Source organism: Nanorana parkeri, unplaced genomic scaffold, assembly GCF_000935625.1.
Source record: "Nanorana parkeri isolate BGI_ZX_2015 unplaced genomic scaffold, ASM93562v1 scaffold1225, whole genome shotgun sequence".
Taxonomy (NCBI): domain Eukaryota; kingdom Metazoa; phylum Chordata; class Amphibia; order Anura; family Dicroglossidae; genus Nanorana; species Nanorana parkeri.
Window position 1 is genome coordinate 35,030 of NW_017307493.1, and position 24,956 is coordinate 59,985.

The window sequence follows — 24,956 nt, forward strand, 5'->3', positions numbered from 1 at the left end:
CCACCAACTAAAATTGGTGGAGAAAAAATTCCAGCACAAGGGGGCGAAGGGGGTTCTTCACAGTACCAAAAAAATATATTTTTTTTTTCTATTCTGACACGGCTCCGTGTCAGAATAAAATAAAAATGAAAAGCAGTGTTTCTCTCCCAGGCGGCCAGCTTCGGCGTTCAGCGCGGCTCAGCCGAGGCGTATGCGTTCGGCTCGACTGAGCCGCTCGGCCAAGTTCGGGAGCTGTACGGGCTATAGTGAATAGCCCGTACAGCAGGTCCTGGGGCCGAAGCTAGCCAGCTAGCTGCGGCTAGATCCTTCGGCTGCTTCGTGAATAGACCCCATAGTAAATTGAATACACAATTGCAAAAGGCACGGTCACTGCAGAAATATTTTCTTGTAATGTAAGCACGTCCATGAATGGATGCAAGTAAAACGTTGGAATAAATTTCCATGCATTGTTTTCCTAGAAGTAACCTTTATGACTTTACTTTATTACAGCAATGATACAGTAGGGATATTAATGGTATGAAGGTTGGTTAAAGTAAAGTTTTTTGCATGATATTACATGCATACAGATGTAGGGGAGGAGACTACACTGTCCTATCAGCTCTGATCACATTTACATTGATCATTGCATTCTCTGTGCTCTGTCTGTATATAATGAGCAGGGGAGATAGAACACAATCCACAGATGTCTGGCAGAGTCACCTGCACCATGTCCTGGGCTGTCCTATTCATCACCTCTGTCTTATTCTGCACATGTAAGAGGGGAGATGGGGTTTGGTAATGTATAATCTACATGATAAAATCTGATATTTTATACAAATGACATTTATTTCTGTATTTCAGATTGTGCTGCTCAGTACACTGTGACCCAGCCAGTCGCTCAATCAGTCTCTCCCGGGAACACAGTGACATTGTCTTGTACAGTTACTGGGTTCAGTATAGGTGATCGCGATGTGCGCTGGTATCAGCAGAAAACAGGGGACAGACCCCGATATCTGTTACGGTATACCAGCGACAGTAACATAAACCAAGGAGCTGGGGTCCCTGATCGATTCTCTGGATCCAAAGACACCTCAAAGAACACAGGATATTTAACCATAAAGTCAGTGTTGTTAGAGGATGATGCAGATTATTATTGTGGTATATGGCATCCTTCTATTAGCGGTCTGTTCCACACTGATACATTGTTAGGAGGAACTAACACACGAACTAACACACATTACTCTTCTTTGCACAGGAGAGGTTCATTTTCCATTAGAATATAGTTTAACCACTTCACCTCCCCCACCCAAGTAATACTCATATTGTATGAAGTATAAATTGTGCAGCGCTGAAGGTGAAAATAAAGTGAATATATAAATATATAAATATGCCAATCTGAACATATAATTATCACAATATAAATAATACTCCGTGTATATAATGCAAAACCTTAATCCAGTGGTAGTGGTAAAAATAGCTATTAAATAACCACAGTGTAAAAAATATTATATCACTCTTGTGTCATCATGGTAGTGAAAAATCATTCCTAGACAATATCACAAATCGTGAATGGCTCATTTGCCAGTAAATTATGTAAACCGTAAATTATCTGAACTTTAAAACAGTCCCAATAGGTGAAAAGTCAGTGATGTGCTTCTGAGTGAATCCAATGAAGACTTCAAACAAATATTTCGAAAATAATAGATAAATTCTTCCCACACCAACGTGTTATGAGTGTCTCCGAATTGCCCCCTTTTGGGTGTGCACTCAACCCACTGTTGAGGTGATAATGCAGCGATATCAGATCAGAGGGTCAACATTTCAGATGTCTCTTTCGGCAGTGTTCCGTCCGTTATGGATTTATATCATTACAAAAGAAACCTCCTCATGGTGTGGTATGCATAAACGTTTATTATAAAAAACATAGAAAAACTCACAGTTTAAAATCAAGAAACCGGCCGGTATACTGTAGCTTCTTAATCGTCTGCTACTTCCTGGTTTATCGTGGTATCAGTTCGAATAGACCCGCCCCGACGCGTTTCGTCATAACAAGACGTCCTCTGGAGGTCATAGGTCTATCCATTGATACCACTTTAGGGCTTTTATAGCCCATATCACAATCCTTACTTAAAAGTTACCATTAGATGTCCTTGTGGTACATTTTCTCAACATTAATTTAAAACCCAACAAATACATCTTTCTATGGTCACTAATATTAGGACATTTACAATAGTCATACTATAAAGTGAGCAACATAGAGAGAGACATAATGAATTATATAAAATATCTCTTTTTTATAAAGAAAAAAGGATTTTATATTAAAATTGTATAATAAAATATATTAAAAATATTAAAATTCATATTAAAAAGTAAACTGGAAAAGGGGAATATTTTTTATCTATTTATTGGTCAAAAAGCAATTTAAATCAAATTCTATATTTAATCCTTTTGGAACCATAGTGTCAAGTAGAAAAATCCACTTGGATTCATTTTGTGACACTTTTTGTATAAGGTTAGTGCCCCTTTTTGTATACTCATATTGTGTTTTCAGACAAAACTATATTTTGGCAATATTATCTTGCAATTTTTTTTTCTATATTTTTCATCTTTATGAGGACAGAAAGATGAAACAAATGAAAAATAATTTTGTTTTCTAGTTTGATCAATGTTTTAAAACAACTGTTATCGCTGTAGATAAACATGTAAATAACCTTTTTAGAATTACACTATAACTAAATTTCTGTGTGATGAAGGTATTCACAAATTAACCACCTCCCGCGTCCGCTGGCCATAGGTAAACGGCCGGATGGGAGCCTTACAGGAGTGGGTGGGCGTCTTTAGACGTCCTTCCCCTCCCCTCAATCGCGCGCCGCTCAGCGCGCACACGAGTGGGGAAACTGTCAAAAATGTAGACAGCCAACGATGGCAGTTTACATGCAAGCGATCGGGCGTCTCTAGAGACGCCCGATCACTTGTAGTAGGTGCAGTAGGTTGTTCCGATCCCCGAATGCAGGAAGTGATGTATATTACATCACTTCCGCATTCAGCTGTCATTCCCAGCTACAGAAGCTGGGGAGAAGCTGGGGAGAAGCTGGTGAAGCAGATCTCTGCTTCATCAGCTTCTCTGAGGGTCCCTAGGTAATATTATGGGTCTTGGAGGCCCCCTGATGTCTCCATAAAGGAGGACCTGTCATGTAAATTGGCTATCACATAGGGTGCTTCTTAGTCCCCCATGTGATAGCAATAAAGTTAAGTGTAAAAAAAAAAACAGTAAAACAATTAAAGAAGCATAAAAAAATTTTAAAAACACAATTTTTTTTAAAAGTCCCCTGTCCCCCACATACACACGCAAACATGCGTTGGTTGCGTCTACGCGTGAAAATGACTATTGCGCCTATTGTGTTGCACGTGTTACCGCGAACGTTGGAGTGCGAGCAATAATTTTAGGGCCATTAATCACTTATAACACTAAAATGATGAGCAGTAAAAGTGTTTAAAGCATCGCCTATGGCCAGTTTTCAGTGTGGTAATTTTTTTGTGATTTTGCGTGCGTGCGCAATTTTAAAGCTTGACATGTTTGGTGTCTAATTACCCAACGTGACCCAGTCTTTTATGTTTTATCAAAAAATTGGGGTGATAATAAATGTTTCCTTACATTTTATAGGGAAACAGAGTTTCTTTCCAAATTTAAGGTACTTTTTTTGTTATATAGTAAAAAATAAAAACCCCAGTGGTGATTTAATACCACCAAAAAAAGCTCTATCTGTCCCCCCCATAAAATGGTATAAAATTAATTTTAGTACAGCGTTGCATGACGGAATAAATGCCAGCCAAAGCACTGCAGTGCGGAATACTGAAAAATCACCTGGCCAGGAAGGGAGTTTAACACCCTGGTCTTTAACCTCTTGCCGTCCGCCCGTAGTAAAAAAACGGACGGACGGCACTGCTGCATCTGCGGTTTGCCGTCTCCAGACGGCAATTTTTTTCTGCTCGCGAACGATACCGATACTAGTATAGTTTTCAGAGCCAATACAGGTCCTTTTCTGTACTTGTACTCCTTAAAATGCCCCGATTCTAAAGGCCAATAATGGCCCTTTAAATTTTTTAACAAGTTCAGCTGCCTAAGGTCCCGTGCTTGCAGGGGACCTCAGGCAGCTTGTTGGGGACCTTGCCGTAGCTGTCTTTGACAGCGCCCGCCTGGCTCCACATCTGCTCATCCTTTCCAGTGCCTGCAGAGAAAAGCACCGCAAAGGACAGCCCTACACCACTGTACAACCTTGGTGCATGGCATGAGAACACCAGTACCTACCCGCAGGGCCCAGCATGAGCCTGGCTCCCACCCGCACTGCACGGAGAGACGGCCCACAACCACAGAGCCCGGCATCCACCTACACTGCACGGGGAGCCCTGCAACCACCCACAGAGCCCAGCAACCCCCCTAACCACCTAGAGAGCCCTGGGCCCACATGCAGAGCCCAGCATCAACCCGCACTGCATGGAGAGCCCGGCACCCACCCACAGAGCCTGGTATTCACATGCACAGCACAGAGAGACCGGCACACACCCGCACCGCACGGAGAACCAAGGCACCCACTCGCACCACCCAGAGAGCCCTGCACCCACATGCAGAGTCCAGAATCCACCCGCACCGCACGGAGAGCCCGGAACCCACCTACAGAGCCCAGCATCCACCCGCACCGCACGAAGAGCCCTGCATCCACGTGCAGAGCCCGGTATCCACCCGCACTGCACGGAGAGCCTGTCACCCACCCGCACAGAGAGAAACTGCTGTAAAATCATTAGTCTGTATTGTTTTTTTTTTAATGTCACATGTCCCTTTAAGAAAAAGTATCGGTAATTGGTATCAGCGAGTACCTGAGGGAAAGTACTTGTACTTGGTCTTGAAAAAATGGTATTGGGACATCTGGAGTGCCAGAAAAATGTTGGAATAAATATCCGTGCTTTGATATCCTAAAAGTAGCCTTTATGGCTTTACTCCATAACAGCAATGGCACAGTAGGGATATGGCTGGTATGAAGTTTGGTTAATGTAATGTTTTTTTGCATTTGTGTGCCTAAAAGCTCCAGTGATAAATCTCTGACTATGGCTATAAATGATATGAACTGTTCAGTTTAAGACTCTTTTATGCCTGATAATAAAGATAGGTGTCAGGGAGGAGCCTGCATTGTCCTATCAGCTTCTATCACATTAACATTAATGTCTGTTCTCTGTATATAATGAGCAGGGGAGATAGAACACAATCCACAGATGTCTGGCAGAGTCACCTGCACCATGTCCTGGGCTGTCCTATTCATCACCTCTGTCTTATTCTGCACATGTAAGAGGGGAGATGGGGTTTGGTAATGTATAATCTACATGATAAAATCTGATATTTTATACAAATGACATTTATTTCTGTATTTCAGATTGTGCTGCTCAGTACACTGTGACCCAGCCAGCCGCTCAATCAGTCTCTCCCGGGAACACAGTGACATTGTCTTATACAGTTACTGGGTTCAGTATAAGTGATCGCAGCGTACACTGGTTTCAGCAGAAAACAGGGGACAGACCCCAATATCTGTTATCGTATACCAGCGACAGTAGCAAACACCAAGGAGCTGGGTAAAACAAAATACAAGGAGTAGATTCCACCTTAAGGTATGCGATTACCGAAAGGGGAGGGGCTTTTAAGAAATGCTATAAACTCTCTGTATAAAAATATGAATTCATTTATTACATAATTGGAAATAAATAAATAAAGTTGAAACATAATTGGTCCAATTCACATGCAGTATAAGTGTTACATCAAGTCAACAATTATTTTTAAAATAGGACATAATAGAGGACTCATTCAGATAAAACCTGACATGTTTCGCCCTAATGGGCTCTTCAGGGGAATTTATATATCCTAAATAAGAGAGAACCCATGTGAGGCAAATTGGAGACTGCATTCATAAATAGAACAAGCATATATAGACACACATTATGGTATCATGGATATTAACAAAGCTTACATGGAGGAGTCCAAAGGGACCGTCAATCGACACCACTACATGAAAGGGAGGGGTCCGAGTGTTTACACACAATTTATTCACTTATTATTCTCGTTCAATCATTATTTTATGAATCCCTATTTGTTCCTGTTCAATACAAATCTCCTTTTCTGTTGCCCTCGATTGTTGTTGCTGCTTTGCTCTCCTGACACGATTCCCATGCGTGACTGCTTTTATTCGAATAGAGGGAAAACACACCTGAAAACACTCGGACCCCTCCCTTTCATGTACAGCCAGGAAGGGAGGGCGAGCAAAGAGAGACAGCCAGGAAGGGAGGGCGAGCAAAGAGAGACAGCCAGGAAGGGAGGGCGAGCAAAGAGAGACAGCCAGGAAGGGAGGGCGAGCAAAGAGAGACAGCCAGGAAGGGAGGGCGAGCAAAGAGAGACAGCCAGGAAGGGAGGGCGAGCAAAGAGAGACAGCCAGGAAGGGAGGGCGAGCAAAGAGAGACAGCCAGGAGGGAGGGCGAGCAAAGAGAGACAGCCAGGAGGGAGGGCGAGCAAAGAGAGACAGCCAGGAGAGAGCGAGAGAGAAGAGAGACAGCCAGGAGAGAGAGAAGAGACAGCCAGGAGAGAGAGAAGAGACAGCCAGGAGAGAGAGTGAAGGGCATAGTAACGCACCCACCTGAGGCCCCACAGAACCCACCATTGATCCTGCACAGCCCACAGAGACTGTCTATAGTAAGCTCTGCAGGGTCTCAGGTGGGCTGGTCGGGGGGGCCCTTTCCTTGCAGCTCCTTACTTCTTACAGCCCAGGCGTCCTCCCATGTCAGTGCCCGCCCGTCGGTGGTTCCATCGTCCAGTTCTCTGCCGGGCAATGTGGAGTGCAGCCTCGGCGAGGGAGTGCGGGAGTTCCCTCTGCTCTGTGTCGCCTCTCTCTCTCCCCTCCTGCTCTCGCTGCTGGGTTGGAGACGGAGCCGTGTCTCAGTGAAGTGCCGGCCGGGGGAGCGCTCTGAACCCGCAGTCAGATGCGCATTTCCTCGTACCTGGGCCCCCTCTAATTGGCGGAACTCCAGGGCCTGGTCGCGGCTGCGACCGTTGCGACCCTGGTAGTTCCGCCACTGCATGTGACATATTACATGACCGGAGAGGGGAAGAAGGAAAGCTGCTTTCATTCCTGGGGGGGGCTGCCATGCTGTAATGGAGATCTGTGACTGAGAGAAACCAAAGAGCCCCATAACCACTTCACCTCCCTTGGAGCCCTTTAGCCCCCTCCCTCCTCTAGAACCAAATAGGGTCCCTTAATTAAAATCACCGCTTAGGCCCCTTTCCAGTTTTTCAGCCGGACTCGATTGGATGCTCTATGCAAGTCTATGGGCAGCCGTGTGCAAATGGACAGTAAGCCCCGGCTCCGGCTAGGTCCGGTAAAACAGACAGATCATTGATCCGTTTTCACAAATATAAAGACCAGATACTGCTGGACAGTGTGTAATCTGATTTAAATAGACACATGTCCGTTTACATCCAATTCCCCATAGACACACACAGTGGCGTAACTAGTGACCCCAGGGCCCCGATGCAAAAATCCATGGGGTCCGGCACAGAACCAGAAACGAAGGGGTCCCTTTGATGCCGTGCAGACCGGGCTAGTGCTGCGGCGGCAGAGCATTCCCCATCAGCACAGGATTGTCAGTGGCGGCTGTGAGGGGGAATGCACCGCTGTTCAGATCACTGACAGGCTGTCAGTGATCTGGGCAGCGGCGTGTTCCTCATAACAGCCACTGCTGCTCTTGTTTGTCCTCAATATGGGCTCTGCAGGAGCTGGGGCTTCTTTCCAGCCTGAGCAGGCTGCAGGACACGGAGCACAGAGTGGGGAGAAGATAGCAAGGGCATGTCGTAGGGGGGGCAGGAACACTGGGACGGTTAGGGGGGTCTCTCTCTTCCCTCCTTAAAGCCAGGATTGTGGGGTCCAGTGTGTTGCAGAGTCAGGTGCATTGTAGAGTCCAAGGTGAGTATTGAATCATTCAAAAATCAATTAGATACCGTCCTAAGAGACAATTACATAGAGGGGTACAGGTTCTCTTGAAAGCTAAGACCACACAGGGACTCAAATACACACATGCACGCACAAACACACACACAGACACACAAAGGTTGAACTGATGGACCTGTGTTATATCAACCTCAAATACTATGTAACTATGTAACAGTGCGTTTCAGTGTCCAGGGCATTGTAGAGCCCAGGGTTCAGTGCGTTCCAGAGTCCAGTGCATTTTAGAGTCCAAGGTCCAGTGCATTCCAGAGTCCAGTGCATTATCGAGTCCAGCGCATTGCAGAGTCCGGTGGCATAACAACCACCATAGTGACCCATGCGACCACCTGAGAACCCATACTGACCACCTGAGAGCCTCCACTGGCCACCTGATAGCCCGCACTGACCACATGAGAGACCGCACTGACCACCTAAGAACCCACATTGGCCACCTGAAAGCCACACAGCCCTCCTGAGAACCTGGAGACATGAGGCCGTGAACTCAGAGCAACACAGAGTATGTAGCTTCATATTATTCTGCATTACTGTACAATGTGCTGCTGGGATTTGTAATCATCTATAAATGATGGTATTATTCTGCATTGTTGTATAATGTATTGCTGGGATTTGTAGTCCTCTATAGCTGGTGGTATTCTGTATTGCTGTATAATGTATTGCTGAGATTTGTAGTCCTCTACAGCTTGGAGTCAGTGTCAGAACAACAAGGGTTGCAGCTCCAACCAGGCCCTTGTGCTCCACCACAGATTACAAGATATAGAGAGACTACACAGCCCAGACAGGAGGAATAGGGCCCCGGTGACCGCTGACATTTCTATACAATGGCCCACCAAAATCATCAGCACCAGGCCCATGATGCTCTTAATCCAGCCCTGCCACTGGCACAGGTGCCAAAGCAGTCCTCCTCAAATTGACACAGCAGCATTATTTGTTTTGACTGACACTGACACAGTGGCATTTTTTCTTCCCTCTGACACCAACACAACAGTATTATTTCCCCACCAACTTTCAGGGACACCACCAACACAGGGGCAGTAAATCTATTACAACATTTGAAGCTAAATCTCGCAATGGCTGCAGTCAGCTGAGAGGGTTTTTTTTAAATAGCATCTTTTACAAAATAAGATATTTTATCAGACTGAGACTGACAAACACTATAAACAGTTACAATGTCCTGCATAGGTGACAGACCATCTTCCAGTGGCACCTTGTCTCATATGCATACTGGGAACTTAACTTGACTTATCAATGCATGATTATAAATCCTAGAAGTGAGCAAATTATAAGGTAAACTGAATCAGTTGTTCATCATGGATAAAGATAGACTGATTTCAAATCATTATTTTGACCTTATTCTAAATAATCACTACTTGTTAGTAGTGGTAGTCTTACAATAGGTTTTTATTTAAATATTCCCCTTCCCCTCTGAAGCTAAAAAGGATGGAGCCTGCGTGTCTGCAACTATATTGGCCAAGCTGGAGCAGGGTTCAGAAATGTTAGCTGTTGTCCACCGGCCCTAGGATTACATTGTTTGGTCCATGAAAAACAGGATGGAGGTACAGTATGTTGCAACATGATTAAACTACAGTAGTGTGTTTTAATTATACTAAGTGTGGTGAAACTGCCAGAATTATATTACCACTATGCTAACCAAAATGTTTTCTTCCATCTAAGAACCCATCACAAGTCTAAATTTTATTTAGCAATTTGTGTCTTTCATATAAAAATATGTTTCTGGTAAAAAGTATTTTAATGCAGTGCTACACAGCAAACTATTTTTAAAAGTTTACATATATATACTGTAAAACAAATCAGGGAAAAGGGAGATGATATAATGAAGTTTAACAAAACTAATTAGGGTTGGTAGGTGTGTAAACTTTCTTTTCTAAAGAATGGCAAAGCCATTTTCCAAGTGTGTTCAGCGAATACTTCTCTCACTTTGACAGCTAGCCTGCTGTGCTCTGTGTATCAGGACTGCAGAGCACAAGGAGGAGTTCTGCTTATTATCCTTAGAGAGCAGTTCTGCAAGTATAATCAGTAGGGCTGGACTGTCACTTTGACAGCCTGGCTGTGAAGAATGCAGATGTCTGGAACTATACAGAGCCAGAGGAGGCTCCTGATCACCGGGTTCCTTTGTGCACCTGCTGTGCTTCCCGCTGTCCTCCTCATGCTCTTCCTATTGCTATCCCTTCACCTTTTTGTCTGCCTGATTGCTGCTGCACCGTCTGCTCCCTCTGTTGTAGTACTAAACATAATAACAAAACATTAAAAAAGATTCCTCACCAACACACTAATAACCCTTCAGTAAACCTAATTAGACCTTTTTTTAAGCTTTTACCCTCTTTCCCCCTCCATAGTTTTTTACAAAATGTAATATTTTTCTTTAAACTTTGCCCATTACCATTTTTCTTTTAGCAGAGCAGATTGAGCAGGGGTTTGAACTCAGTTGTCTGCTGCTGCTCCTTGACCATCCAATCACAGGCTGTGGGCAGGTAAGTGAGTTAGCTGTATAGCTGAGCTAAAGTAGAGAGAAATTAGCTCAAAAGTGCTGCTATTCATGTCACTGAGGGCAGAAGGTGAGTACAAGGGACCCAATCAGTGAGCTAAATTGAGATCACTTACACAGCATTTATGAATCAGACCCATTCGCATTATCGCACACGTCAGAGCATGCAACAAAAAAAACAGTGGTGGGCATCCTGATGCTCCAATGGCCCAAACACCTTGAAGTTCTACTCTAAACAGGCAGATGCTTTGTCGTTGATGTTGGCAGTGCATACTTCAGGTTTCTGAAAAAATGCCTGGGCTCACAGGCACATAATCCACACAGATGCAACAAGGGGTAACAGCGTACTTGGGATCTTGATCCCAGGACTTTGAGGTAGTCAATGCAGAATTAGCCATCAACGCTGGGCTCAGGGCAAGCTAGAGGTACAGGCTGAGGGGTATAAGGGAACTTGGATGTACACGTTGCAGGATAGGGGTTGCATAAAATCTACCATCTTGGGATGCAATTTATAAAAAGATATTAAAGAACGCCAAGGCACATTATGGTGTATACCACAATCACATGTATTGCTTTTCTAGGAATGGATAGGGACGGCAATAAGAACCTAGCTGGAAGATTTATAAAGAAAAGGCCGGCAGGCAGGATGCACAGCAACAATCCTAAAAGAGTGGAGACAGGTAAGTTTGAGACTTGGAAGGAGTATTTGGGGAGAGCATTGAGGCCTAATAAAAGTCCAATAGTCCAAGTCCAAAGCTGAAATCCAGAAAACAACTTAAAGGAGAACTATGAGATGAGTGATTTCCACTCACCTCACAGTTCTAGCCGACCTGTGACAATGAGACTGTCACAGGTCGGCTCAGTAGATCGGGAGGTGAGCAAACACATACTGGGTTCGCTCACCTTCTGATCCTGTCACGGCTCTCTGCCGTGACAGGGGGAGGGGCTGGATTCCCTGCTCCGATCTGCCAGCGCTGACTGGCGGAACGGATGGCAGAGCCAGCTGTCACTCACGCAGCTGGGCGGATCCCGTCATCTACGTCGGGATCCGCTCCGGCTGCGGCGTCCCAGTATGCCGCGAGCTGTAGCTCGCGGTATACTGAGCTTAGGGTAACGGGAGGACGCTAGTTTGTGTCCTCCCGTTACCCTAAGGAGAACTATGGGGGAAAACACTGACCCCATAGTTCTCCTTTTAATACATCATTTGTGTTCTGTCCATCTCTAGACAGAACACACAGATTTACACAGCATAACAAGGCACACAGGTGAATGATACAACATACAGTGAAGGGATACAGTGGTGGTGTCCTCTCTCTTCCTCCAGCCTTTTGCCTAGACTGTGAAAAAGCAACAGCAGATAAGGTCATCCCACTGCTCTCTCTGCTCTTTCCCACTATTCGCATGCTCCTTGCCAAAACATTTGCATGCGGCACACCTGATTGGCTCCCAGTCCTGCCCTTTCATGAGCTACATTAAAAAAAAGAACTTTTAAAAAGCTACTGTAGTTTTTGTACAAGTTGACTTTTAAGGCATGACCCACCTGAGTGCAGCCCCACTGGTCCAATACTCTTCTCTGTCCCAATTCCAGGGATCTTCATTAGGCTTCCTTATCGGGTCCTCTTTTACCTGCACATGTGCATTATGGCCCCATTAATTCCTATAATGAGAGCTGTACTCTGTAGTGTACCTTTGAACACTACATACTCCATAGTAGGACTGCAGCCTGCCAAGAGTACAGTTTCCCATAAGAAATATTGGAGCCATGGCATGCATGTGCATGATGAAGAAGACCTGACGAGGATGCTTTTGGAAAGGTGCTGTGTGGATCCGGGCAGGCTGCAGTGAAGGCTGCTGGAATAGGAACAGAGATGAGAGCTTGACCAAGTGTAATGCACTCAAAGGGGGTGGGGGCACACCTTAAAGGGCAACTCCAAATAAAGGTGCAGTTGTCCTTTATGATTTATTTATAACTGTAAAGCTGAATTAATTGTGGCTTTTATATCTACCTGGAGGAAAGCTTTAAGCAAATATTTAAAATCCTTAAAGAAAATCAATGAAAAATGTGAACACAAAGTCACTGGGCTATGTATAACTTCCATGTAAAGGTAAAGTTCTATTAGGTTTAGACATCCAATGGGTGTCCTGAACTCACAGGTAGGAACATGTCCAGGTCACATCTGCCATGTACGGTAACCATGTGTAGGCCCCATGTTTAATCATGAGACTGATTGGATGCCTACAGCACCTAGAACCGTTAAATACATCTTACTGTATATAAGTATACACCACTGTACACTTTGCTCTTCATTTAATAATACATACAGCTCAGCACTATGCACTCTAGTAGTACTCTATTTTACTGTATATACTGTACTATAGAATTTTATTGTATTGTATATACCGTACCATTGCCTGTTGTTCCCCCCATCCTATAGTCACACCTCTGTGTTTTTTATTGTGTGCGGTTTCAGTGCATTTTGTTTACACGCATTATCATACATCACTCTAGAAGCTATGTTTTGCTAAAGATTGCGACAAAGATGCAGCAAATGTAATTTAGCATTCTGAAACATAAATGTATGAATGCAGCCTCAGATTCACTAGAAAATAAACTTAATTTACTGTTGCTTACCCTTATGTGCCCAAATTTGTATTAACATTGTTATTATGATCCTTTGGTTGTTTGTGTTCTTGCACTGCTAAATAGCTGACAGTGAGGATTTGACTAGCACAAATGCAACAGAAAACAATGATCAAGTATACAGAAAGGACACCTGTGTATCATCACCATGTGTTGTTGTCCTGGACATGGTTTTTGAACGAGGTTGTACTACAGTGCGTATATCTTTGGAACAGGGACCACTCTGGCTGTCACAAGTAAGTAGCACATCTTTTTTTCTTTTTTCATATATCTATTTTTTTCCCATATGATACATTTTTATTGATACTGTTATTTAAGAAATTATATTATAGGAATGTTGTGGAGGTGGAGACGTGTTTGGATAGGTTTTTTTAATGTGGTTTAGAGTACTATTTAAATTGACACTAAACTCAGGAGTTAAATCTTAAAAATGCATTCAAATACCTTCACTATGAACAAAAATGTATCTTATTTGTGTATCACTCGGCTGTACATCCTCAAATCATCTCTAAAATTGTGCTAACACTGTCCTTCCTTCTGGAGAGTGGCTTCTTTTGTTCCCCATGGTCCCTGTGTGTGTTGTAAAGTAACCACCACTCCAAGCTCACTCCCGTGATGGACTAAAATCTTAATACAAATTAGTAAACTAAACATGAGATTGTTGTCCATCACGTAAGTGAGATTGGAGTAGTAGCTACTTTACAAAAGATACAGGAACGATGGGAAACAAAAGTAGCCACCCTCCAGAAGGAAGGACAGTGTCAGCATGAATTCAGAGAGGTTTTGAAGACTACAGCTGAATGATGCACAGATAAGCTACATTTTAGTTAATAGTTAAGGTAGTTCTTAAAATGTTCTTCAAGGGAGAAAATTTCAAGCCAATGCTAAACAAATATTTATAACTGGCTTATCTACATGAGTGCCATTCTCAGTGTGTCACAGCTGTGTCCCAGTGTACTGTCACTGATCAGTGTCAAACCTTTTTGGTAATTTATACTAGAGAGGAACTGGACTGTAGCACAAACCTTCATTACTTTCAGATGAACTGTATGAGAACATGTAATCCAGATAATTAAATATAACCGTTTTTATTGCTATTCTTCCTTAAAGTTTTATGCTATGTGGGTTACATACCAGCCAAAACCGGTACTACTATTAACAAACTACTTTAGAAAGCTGCCAACATAAATCAAAGATAGTTAGATCAAAGTTATAATACAACAATTATATACAAGCTATAATATAACAATCATGTACTACTGTATGACATATTTTTATATTCATAAGGTGTTCTGTATTTTATTTTCAGGTATATTACATATTAATTTTGGTGTTTATTCAAAACATTGCTTGAGACTGGATATTATTCATAGAACATAGGTAGACATTACACATAGAAAATATTTAAACCCAGCTGACTATATAATTTAATGTCAGTTTAATTATCTATAACAAATATAAATCTGATGTTCTGCTCTCTTATCCAGACCCAATGATTTTACTAATTGTTAGCAAGGGTCCAGCTACCCATCTCCTTTAGCACCAAATGCAAGCAAAAAATGAATTACGTAAGATTAAAAATAATTCCCAAAAATTGTTGAGACAAGTAAAAAGAGATGATATTTTATAATTAATTATAAGGGGAAATGTGTATTTTTTTATGTTTTGCATAATCTTCCATAGCAGTGGCTTAAAGATGAATTTTTCCCTTATCTTTAAAATGACAACAAAGGCACATTTAGAAATGTTTCATAATGGTGATCTACAAAAAGATGCTTATAAATAACTGCAGGTTTTTTATTCTTTACATACCTTATTTTTCTTTACCTCCCTATTCTTCTTACGGTAGCCATTTTTACTAAGGTCAGATAAATCCCTTTACTTTCTGGAACTCTGGCACACGCCTTTTAAAACATTATCACTTGATTTAGTTATGTGTAATATTGGGAACTGCTTTTTTTATGATGTCAGATCTATAGCACTCTAATACTTGGGTTAAAGTTTTAAAACATTGACCATTATGGGTGACTTTATGAAGGCAACTTGTATAATACAATAGACTTGCCTGGAGTTTCTTCAAAACATTTCAACAGTTCTACATTAGTAAAGCCGTCTTGAAGTCTCTTCAGTTATGGTGTTAGCACCAATAGGTGGGCCCCATTACACAAGGTATAGCAGTTTTTGTACAGCTCTAAATCACTGTGGTGGATTTTTCGGTCCTGGAACCCAACTTTCTGTCCTGAGTAAGTTCAATACTTTTCCACAAATGCTTCTATCACAATTTATGCATCTAATTACCTCTTTTTTATATTTACTTTGACATTTATTGTACTCCTATATTGAAGTGATATGTTCACAATACTAAATTCTTAATAGGTGCAAATCAGCTAATAATTTGTATTCCTTAATACCTAACAGGGACAATTAATACTTTATGTGATATAATAAATGGCGTTTATTTGTTCTGCCACTTTTTACCATTCATTATCAACCATTCATAAATAATATGTGATACTAGTAATAGAAATATTAATTGTATACATTAAATATTCAACATTTATACATTTTTGGCTTGGGGCAATTTTTTTATCCAAAAATGAAAGAAAACCAATTTAGACGTCATGGGGCAACAGCCATTTTTCCTCAAGTTTTATAAATAGTCCCAGCAGACTTATCAGTGTTTCAAAGCAAAAGATTGTTAGTTACAAAACACTGAAGATTGTGGATAAATACTTGAAGGCTAATTGTATGATACAATGGACTGGCCTACAAGTACTTTAACATCATGATAAATGTAAACATTTCTGCAAAAGTTCTACTTAGGTTCTGCATTAGTATCTTTGTATCTTTAATCGTGGTGTTCTGAGGGCTCCGTGAAGGTATTTCAGTTTTTGTACAGCTTTAAAATACTGTGGGGCATTTTTGGTGGCGGAACACAGCTTAGCGTCCTGAGTAAGTTCTAACATTGCTTTCTTTATTCAATCACTATTTATGCATCAGAAAACCTCTTTGTAATATTTTTTGACATTTATTGCATTCTTCAATACTTTTCTATGTCTGTGTGTAATTGTATCTATGTTTTAGGTGTATAGAGAAGATATATTCAAATTGCTTAATACATAATACAGACAATTCAATTGTCTAATACTGTATGTGTTAATATAATTAGAAGAGGCTTCTTGGTCTGCCACCTTTTACCAATGATTTATTATCAACAATTCTTTATATTGATTACTATGATACTGGGTAATTTAAACATTCACATAGTATGCATTTTGGACATTAGGTCCTTTATTAAGGATTTTATAAAGACTGAAACCAGTCAAAAGTAGTACAGCAATTATGTCTAAATAGGTAACTGTAACATATTTTTCATAACTGCATACAGTGACCAGTTATATAACATAGTCATTGATGGGGTATATATTTCTACTATTCTCACAAAGAATGTCACACAAACTAGCTTTGTTAATGAAGCAATGATGTGAGAAGTGCAGTATTCCATAGCAGTAGATCTGATAAAATTTGCTAGTCAGATCACTGAAGGATGAAGTTTGAGTTAAGAGTTACTTAGACGTTGCCCTTTGTTCTATACCTCACCAAATAAACAGTGTAGTAAGATTGTTCTCTTTAATAAGAACTCTTATCTTCATAGTTACTTTTTATTACCTAAAGCTAATATAATTAAAGAAAAATATTTGATTTAATTGACCTTTAATAAAGATTTGATATTTAGTTCTGCTGTTTTACCTATCTAGACATAGAGTAGGTAGCTGCCTCTCTGTGTATATCATTTCAATAGTACCCAATTTAATTAGAATTATCATTGTTGTACCAATAGAATTAAAAAAGGTTATTTGAAAATGCTGACATGTCTTTCCACTGCTGGGCCTGTCATGTTTAGGTTGGATTTCTGATCATTAGAGGGCTCTAACGATACCTTTATACTTGATGATAGTTAACATTTCTTATATGGGTATATTTAGAGCTAATGTAAAAAGTTCAGTACCCCATAGCAACAAAAAGAGATTTTTTTAATAATAAATAATAATAATAGGCAGAGGCTGATTGTTTGTACACTACACACTATTAGCTAAACTGTGTTCACCTAATTATGCAGTTATTTTCAAAGGGCAAAACAGTTTTTCTTTCTTAATTACCCAACACATGAATGGTTATTGAAAGGGAACTTCGCTTCTTTTTCACTGTGTTAAGTGAACACGGCGAGCTGCATTTACTTCAATTATTCAATCATTTACAAAGAGTAATGCCCTTTTATTCATTTCCCCACACATTACTGGGTACTCACTAGGAACTTAGCATCAACTTGTCCAATATGTTATGTGAACATTCTTGCCACTTACGTGAATCAACTCCATTGAATAAACCTGATGATAATCAAATGAATGTAACTGTTAACTGTTAGCACACTATATAATAGACTTAACATGTCTGTGTTTCCTTTATCCAACAGCCGGTGAAGTGAAGGTACCATCTGTGCTTATATATCCTCCTTCTGAAGAGGAGCAGAAGACTAACTCAGCCACCATAGTTTGTACTGCCCGTGATTATTACCCCAGGCCCGCAACAATGGAGTTTTTGGTAGATGGGAAAACATGGACGACTGGAGTGTACACGTCACCAGCTAACAAACAAAGTGACAGTTCATACATGGAAAGCAGTTACCTCAGCATGACCACCTCTGATTATAAAGCGCATGAGAGCATTTCCTGCAAAGTGACACATCAAGGCAAAGAGTTTGTCCAGACACTGAAGAGATCGGAGTGTTTCTAATATTCAATCTCCTGCTTTGTAAAACATTATAGTGGCCTATTTTCACTAGTTTCTTTCAAAATGATATCAACACTTATATCTTGTATCTTCTCTCTAAATGATAGTCACTAGATTATTATTTTTCTTTTGTGAATTACTCTTATGAAATGTCACACTTTTAGCTTTCTTCTCCCTTATTTCACAGATAAAACAGCAACAGTTTCTGTGTACTGGCCATATGTTTTTCCTTTCATGTTGTCTCTGAATCATATAATAAAACAACTTTCTTTGTCAAATCTCAGTAGTGTCTTCATTAATGAAGGTAAAACAGAAGATGAGCACATCCAAAGTTATATTCTAACACATTATACATTTTTCTACCACTGATGATTTAGGCAAAACTGTCCCATCAGACAGTCCCATAGAGTCCCATCAGACAGTCATTGGGGTCATACACCTCCTGCTTCAATAAAGGGAGGCTCATGTATCTATATTTTCCAGACTCCTCCTCCTGCAGTAAAGGAAGTCTCACTATATCTGTGTTTTCCATTGCTACAAAAGGCACAAGGAATTCGGAGACAACAATACACATGTTATAAAGGCCATCAGGCTATAAATAAAAGACAAATAATTCCCCCTTTATCATACCAGCATCTGTGAGATAACTAGTAATGGTTCACAACCTGTGCTAAGATAAAGACAATTATTTACCACATTGATCATGCTAATAAAAAAACACGTTACGTTACATTTCTGAGCAGCAAGGTGATTTACATATATGGCATCATGTCAAAACAAATAGTGATTGACAGCTGATTTTTGTGATGTTTAGGCATATCTATGGGACCTATTGTTTAAGTAAACTAGAGACAAGAAAATGGTGAACAAAATGAGAGTTCACAGGACCAGTTTAATTCCTTCTTCCAAAATGAAAGATAAAACCTAATTTGTTGCTATAGGCAACATTCATTTGTATCCAGTTTTTATATAAAGGCACAACAGTCTAATCAGCAATCACAAATATAGATAAAGGGATGTAATATTTTTTTTTTTTAAAAGGTAATTTATTTAGAGAAAACTATCATTAACAGTATTAATCACATACAGTTACAAGAATACAGAGAGGGAATTTATCAAAACAGGAGCAGACAGAATTTGGTGCAGCTGTGCATGGCAACCAATCAGCTTCTATCTTTCATTTTCAAAGCTTAACTGAACAAACTGAAGATAGAAGCTAATTGGTTACTATGGACAACTGCTTCCAATTCTGTCTGCTCTAGCTTTAATAAATTCCCCCAATATATTTTGCTGTAGTTGGCCTTAAACATCATGATAAGTGTGGACATTTTTATATCTGTTCTGCATTCTGCCACCTTGGAGCCAGCTTTCTCTCTAATCATGGTGTCAGCTCTGTTCTGTGGGCCCCTGACAGAAGGCATTGTAGTTTTTGTACAGCTCTAAATCACTGTGGTTGATTTTCGGCAGTGGAACATACGTTTCCGTCCTGAGTAAGTTCTATCACTTTGCACATTTTATGTATGTGTTCATTAATATCTCTATGTTCTCCTTTTCTCTACTATTTCTGCAATGAAAATATATTTCAATACTAATTCTGACTCTTTACATGAATTACATTCTACAATATTTTGCCATGTTCATGTGAAAGTTCATTTTCTATGTTCTTCAGTGTTTAGGCATACTACATGTACAATAGAAAGAACTTATTATCAATGAGTAAATGTTCACCTGTCTAATACTTCATGTGTTAATATAATTAGAAGAGCATAGCTGGTCAGCAACTGTTTTACTATCAATTATATCCTACAAATATGTTACCAGCAGTGTAATATTTGTGCACAATTTTTCATGTCTGTGAAGTCAAGTTTCATGATAATAAGGCTACAAGATCCTTTTTGTTCCAGGTTACTCAAAAAAAAATCGGTTGCAACATCTCTTATTACAGCCAGTTCTATTTAAGCTTACTGTAAAAAGGTCCATACCAATTGAGCACTAAAGAGATCAAATCAAGAGCTGTAATTAAATCATATCTGCCTGTTGTTAATATTGTCATGAATCTACACTGTTTCTGTGTATTTGCACAAAGACTTCAGAGATCTGTAAAAGAATTGAAAAGCGCAGTATTGCATAGCAGTCAATCAGATCTGAAGTTGCTAAAGTCAGAATTTACTAAAGTCATGAAAGATGACATTTGAGTTATGGGTTACTGCATGTTTAATTGTGTTCTGTACTGTAGTAAAAAGCCCTTTTATGATACAATATACTGGCCTGAAGGTAAATTGTTAAGTCCATGATAAGGGTGGACATTTACACATATATTCTGGAATAGTGCACCCACCCTGGAGCCAGAAGTCACTTGAGTTATGGTGTTAGCATTGTTCTCTTGGCCCCAAGGCAGAGGGTATACCAGTTTTTGTACAGCTGTAAAAAAAAAAAAAAAAACACTGTGGGCTATTTTTTAGTGGTGGATTCCAACTTAGCCTCCTGAGTAAGTTCTATCTAAGTGTCTTTGTCTTCTTTTTCTATTACTTTTTATGCATCGGAAAATCCCTTTCGAATATGTATTTGATATTTGTTTTATGCTTCAATGTTTTGGCATGTCTGTGTGCAATGTTATTTATATTTATATGTTTAGCAGTTGAGTAAGAGGTTCTTTAAAACATTAGCTCTTAAAGCTGTGGGCCTGCTTAATGATTTCGCTACTGGAAAAAAAGTGAAATAAAAGCTCTGGGCCCCCAAGGTCTGTCCTATTTGTGTGGCCGGCCAATTAGCATGTGAAAGAGTCGGTATAGGTGATCTGACTACCAGACAGGCAGCTTCTGCATTTCACTGTCACCTTGGTTCATAGTGTCAAATTGCAATATTGTGATTTGAATCGCCAAACTCCATTAAATAGTCCTCTTTATTTAAGCCTTTATTCCATGTAGGGTTGAGGGAACAGTATAGAGATATCCAATGCGTTTTGAGGGCTCATACAAATACCCCCTTCATGAGGCCTTACTAAGGAAGAACATGTATCAGGACTGTAATGGCTTGAAATTGGACACCATTTTGTCCAGTGTGTGAGAATGTTTAGAGCACTTTGACAGCTGATTTGTCCATCACAGTCGTGATAAATGTTACCTCTTAGTAAGTCTTGATGAAGGGGTTATCTGTATGAGCCTCTTAAATAAGTTGGATATTCCTATAACGCTTCCTTAACCCTACATTGATCTGGACTTTTAAACAGAGTGTGACATTTCAATTCACAATCCAACACAATGCAGTGTAATATTGTGAGCAGCTATTTCATGATATCACACTATCAAAGCAAAAACACTTTCCCTTTTGGGGTTACAGTTAGAAAGCATTAAGCATTGTGGGTGACTATTTGAAAGTAAATTGTAATATACAATTAACTGGCCTTGAGGTACTTTAACAACATGATAAGTGAAGCCAGATGTATTATGACATTAGTATTGTTCTGTGTGCCACATTACAGAAGTTGTTGTAGTTTTTGTACAGCTGTAAAACACTGTGGCGGATTTTTGGTTCTGGAACCTATCTTTCAGTCCTGAGTAAGTTCACGTTTTCACAATTATTTCTTTCACAATTTATGCATCTTGATTACCTCTTACTTATATTTATTTTGACATTATTACATTATACAATAATTTTCCATGTATGTGTGTAGTTTTATCTATGTTTTTAAGTATCTAGAAGTGACATGTGCACAATACAAATTTCTTACCTACCTAACAGGGAATACTTTTTGTTAAGTTAATTAGAAGGGTCTATGTGGTTTGCCACGTTTTACCATTCTTTATCAACTACTAATAATTAGTACTTGATACCGGTAATATACAGTAAGTACTTATATGATACACATTTTGGGACTTTTGGTCTCCAAAAATGAAAGACAAACCCAATTTTGCCATTATGGGGCAACAACAAAGATGTTTTTCTCCAGTTTTAAAAATAAACCTTGCAGTCTTATCATTGATTAAAAATTAAGTATGGTTTTTCATCTTATTTTTATGCTTCTAGTTCAGATTAGAATTAAAAGGAGAATAATATGTTTTGTAAAACACAGATAGTGTCAGGATCTAATAAACATTAAAATTAGTCAAACGTACTCCAACAATTAGGTCTGAATAAGCGTACATTCGCTATTACCCATACATTTTTCATAACTACATACAGTGACCCATTATATAACATAATTATTAATGGACTATATAATATTCCTAGTCTCACAAAGAATGTCATACAGGTTTTGTTAATCAACAAATGATGTGAGAAATGCAGAATCCTGTAGCAGTTGACCATATATAATCAAATAATAGTAAAATCACTAAAAGCTAAAGTTTGTGAAGTAACATTTTATTAGCTCAAGGTAATATAATTAATCAAGAATGATTATATTTAATTTTAACTTTAATAAAGATTTGACACTGTAATAATGTTGTTTTATGTATCTAGACAAAGCTACCCTGTTTTAATTAGAATTGGTATTGTTGTACAAAAAAATTACAAAAAGATAATTTGTAAATGCTGACATGTCTTTCTACTGCTAGTGCTAGCCATGTTTAGGTGTGATCTCTCATCATGAGTGGACACCAATAACTTTATATTTTATAGTTAACATTTTTACATATGGAATGATTCAACCTTGAAGTGGGTTCATAGTGCAGTAACTCATAGCAACAACAAAAACATTCCTAATATTGAAAACAGATGTTGATTGTTTGCTTTGTGGTACCACACTTTGAAGTTTGATTGTTGTCCTAGTTGTGCTGATGTACTGAAGGAACAGAGACATTTCACTTTACAAAATTAATGTTCGGTTAAATTAGTGAATCAAAGAGTAACACCATTTTTAAATTCCCCTTCACATGACTGGGCACTCACAAGGAACTTAGCCTCAATTTATCCATTATGTTACTTGATTATTCTTTACCCCTTATGTGAATTAAGTCCATCAAATAAACCTGATGATAATCAAATGAATGTAACTGTTAACTGTTAGCCCACTATATAATAGATTTGACATGCCTGTGTTTCCTTTATCTAACAGCCGGTGAAGTGAAGGTACCATCTGTGCTTATATATCCTCCTTCTGAAGAGGAGCAGAAGACTAACTCAGCCACCATAGTTTGTACTGCCCGTGATTATTACCCCAGGCCCGCAACAATGGAGTTTTTGGTAGATGGGAAAACATGGACGACTGGAGTGTACACGTCACCAGCTAACAAACAAAGTGACAGTTCATACATGGAAAGCAGTTACCTCAGCATGACCACCTCTGATTATAAAGCGCATGAGAGCATTTCCTGCAAAGTGACACATCAAGGCAAAGAGTTTGTCCAGACACTGAAGAGATCAGAATGTTTCTAATATTCAATCTCCTGCTTTGTAAAGCATTCTAGTGGCCTATTTTCACTCATTTCTTTCAGTGCACAAAACACAAGATATCAACACTTATATCTTGTATCGTCTCTCTAAACAATAGTCACTAGATTATTATTTTCCTTTTGTGTATTACTCTTATGAAATGTCACACTTTTAGCTTTCTTCTCCACTATTTCACAGATAAAACAACAGTTTCTGTGTACTGGTCTTGTTTTTCCTTTCATGTTGTCTCTGAATCATTTAATAAAACAACTTTATCTTTGTCAAATCTCAGTCTTGTCTTCATTAATGAAGGTAAAACAAAAGAGGAGAAGAATCTAAATGTATATACTTACACATAATAAATCTCTGAAGTCAGAAAAAGAGGAAATGTTTAATGTCAAACATTAACACATTGCATCTCCTTCATAATGTTTTTGCAATGCTATGCAGTTTACAAAGAGAATATAAACTGTAAATAATTTTAATTTCTGATTGTTTCTTCTATCTCTACATATTACATTATTAATGTCATTCAATTAATTGACCAATCTACTAAATTAAAAAACAGAAAGCTGATATAAGGGTGAGTGTTGGTAGGCCAATAAAACACCCTGTTAACTGCTACAAAAGGCACAAGCAATTCAAACACAAAGAAGATACAAATGCTATAAAGCCCACCAGGCATTAAGACAAAAGGTAAATACGAGGTAATTTATCCTGCCACATTGCTCATACTAATTAATTAAATCACATGCAACATTATACCTTACAGCAAATACTTAAAAAATGAGTTGACATCACTCCAAGTGAAATGGAGATTGGCTGTTGATTTTTGTTAGATATATTTATCAAATGTGTTTCTAAGAACTGTAGGCATGAAAATGGTGAATGGTGGAGTTGCTGCTCATTGTGACCAGTTGGATTCTTTGTTTCATTTTCTCTGGAAATGGAAGATGAAAGCAAACTGATCATTAAGGACAACAACCATTCTTTCTCTAATTTCATAAATAGGACCAGCAATCAAAATAGTGATAAGAAAGTGTTTACTACTTACTTTATTTTTCTCGTTTAGGTTATCATGAAAGGACACCTTAACTTTGTAACATACAGGCAGTACCCCTTTAGCATATTTCTATACACCAGACTCTTGTGTCTCAATGAAAGAGGCAAGATCATAAAGTAGACTTTGTACAGTTATAACTATACATTAGTTATAATACACTATTGGTCGAGGATTTGTACAAGAGGAACATTTCAAAAGTTGTTTTCCTATAATTCTTGGTTACAATAATATTAACAGGGTTATTCACAAAAGGGTGAAGAGTTTGGAGAAGGCAGGAGTAGTGAACAATCTAGGACAACATAGCTGAACTGGAGAATTTTTCAAAATCAGCTATGGTGTTCTAGATTGTTCACTTCTCCGGCCTTCTCCAAACTCTTCACCCTTTTGTGAATAACCCTGTAAGTGTTCTTTAGTACTAAGCCATTGGTCATTGTCAACAGTGCTGAAAATTCCCAATGGGTTTTTATTAAAGGACACTTTGAATCTTTTGATTTTGTGATTTGAAGAGCCATTATGTTATCTTTACCACAAACTCAGTACTAAACCTGCTCGTTAAATCAATCA

General features: G+C 39.3%; 1 gene segment (V, D, J or C); it reads left to right on the forward strand.

The window, feature by feature from the left end:
* Positions 1-647: 647 nt before the first annotated feature.
* The window catches only part of LOC108797099, a 49,373-nt gene continuing 25,064 nt past the window's right edge, over positions 648-24,956 (forward strand). The window contains 3 exon segments of the V gene segment in view: positions 648-752; positions 841-1,165; positions 13,361-13,401. Of these exon segments, the coding sequence occupies positions 683-752; positions 841-1,165; positions 13,361-13,401 (436 nt within the window).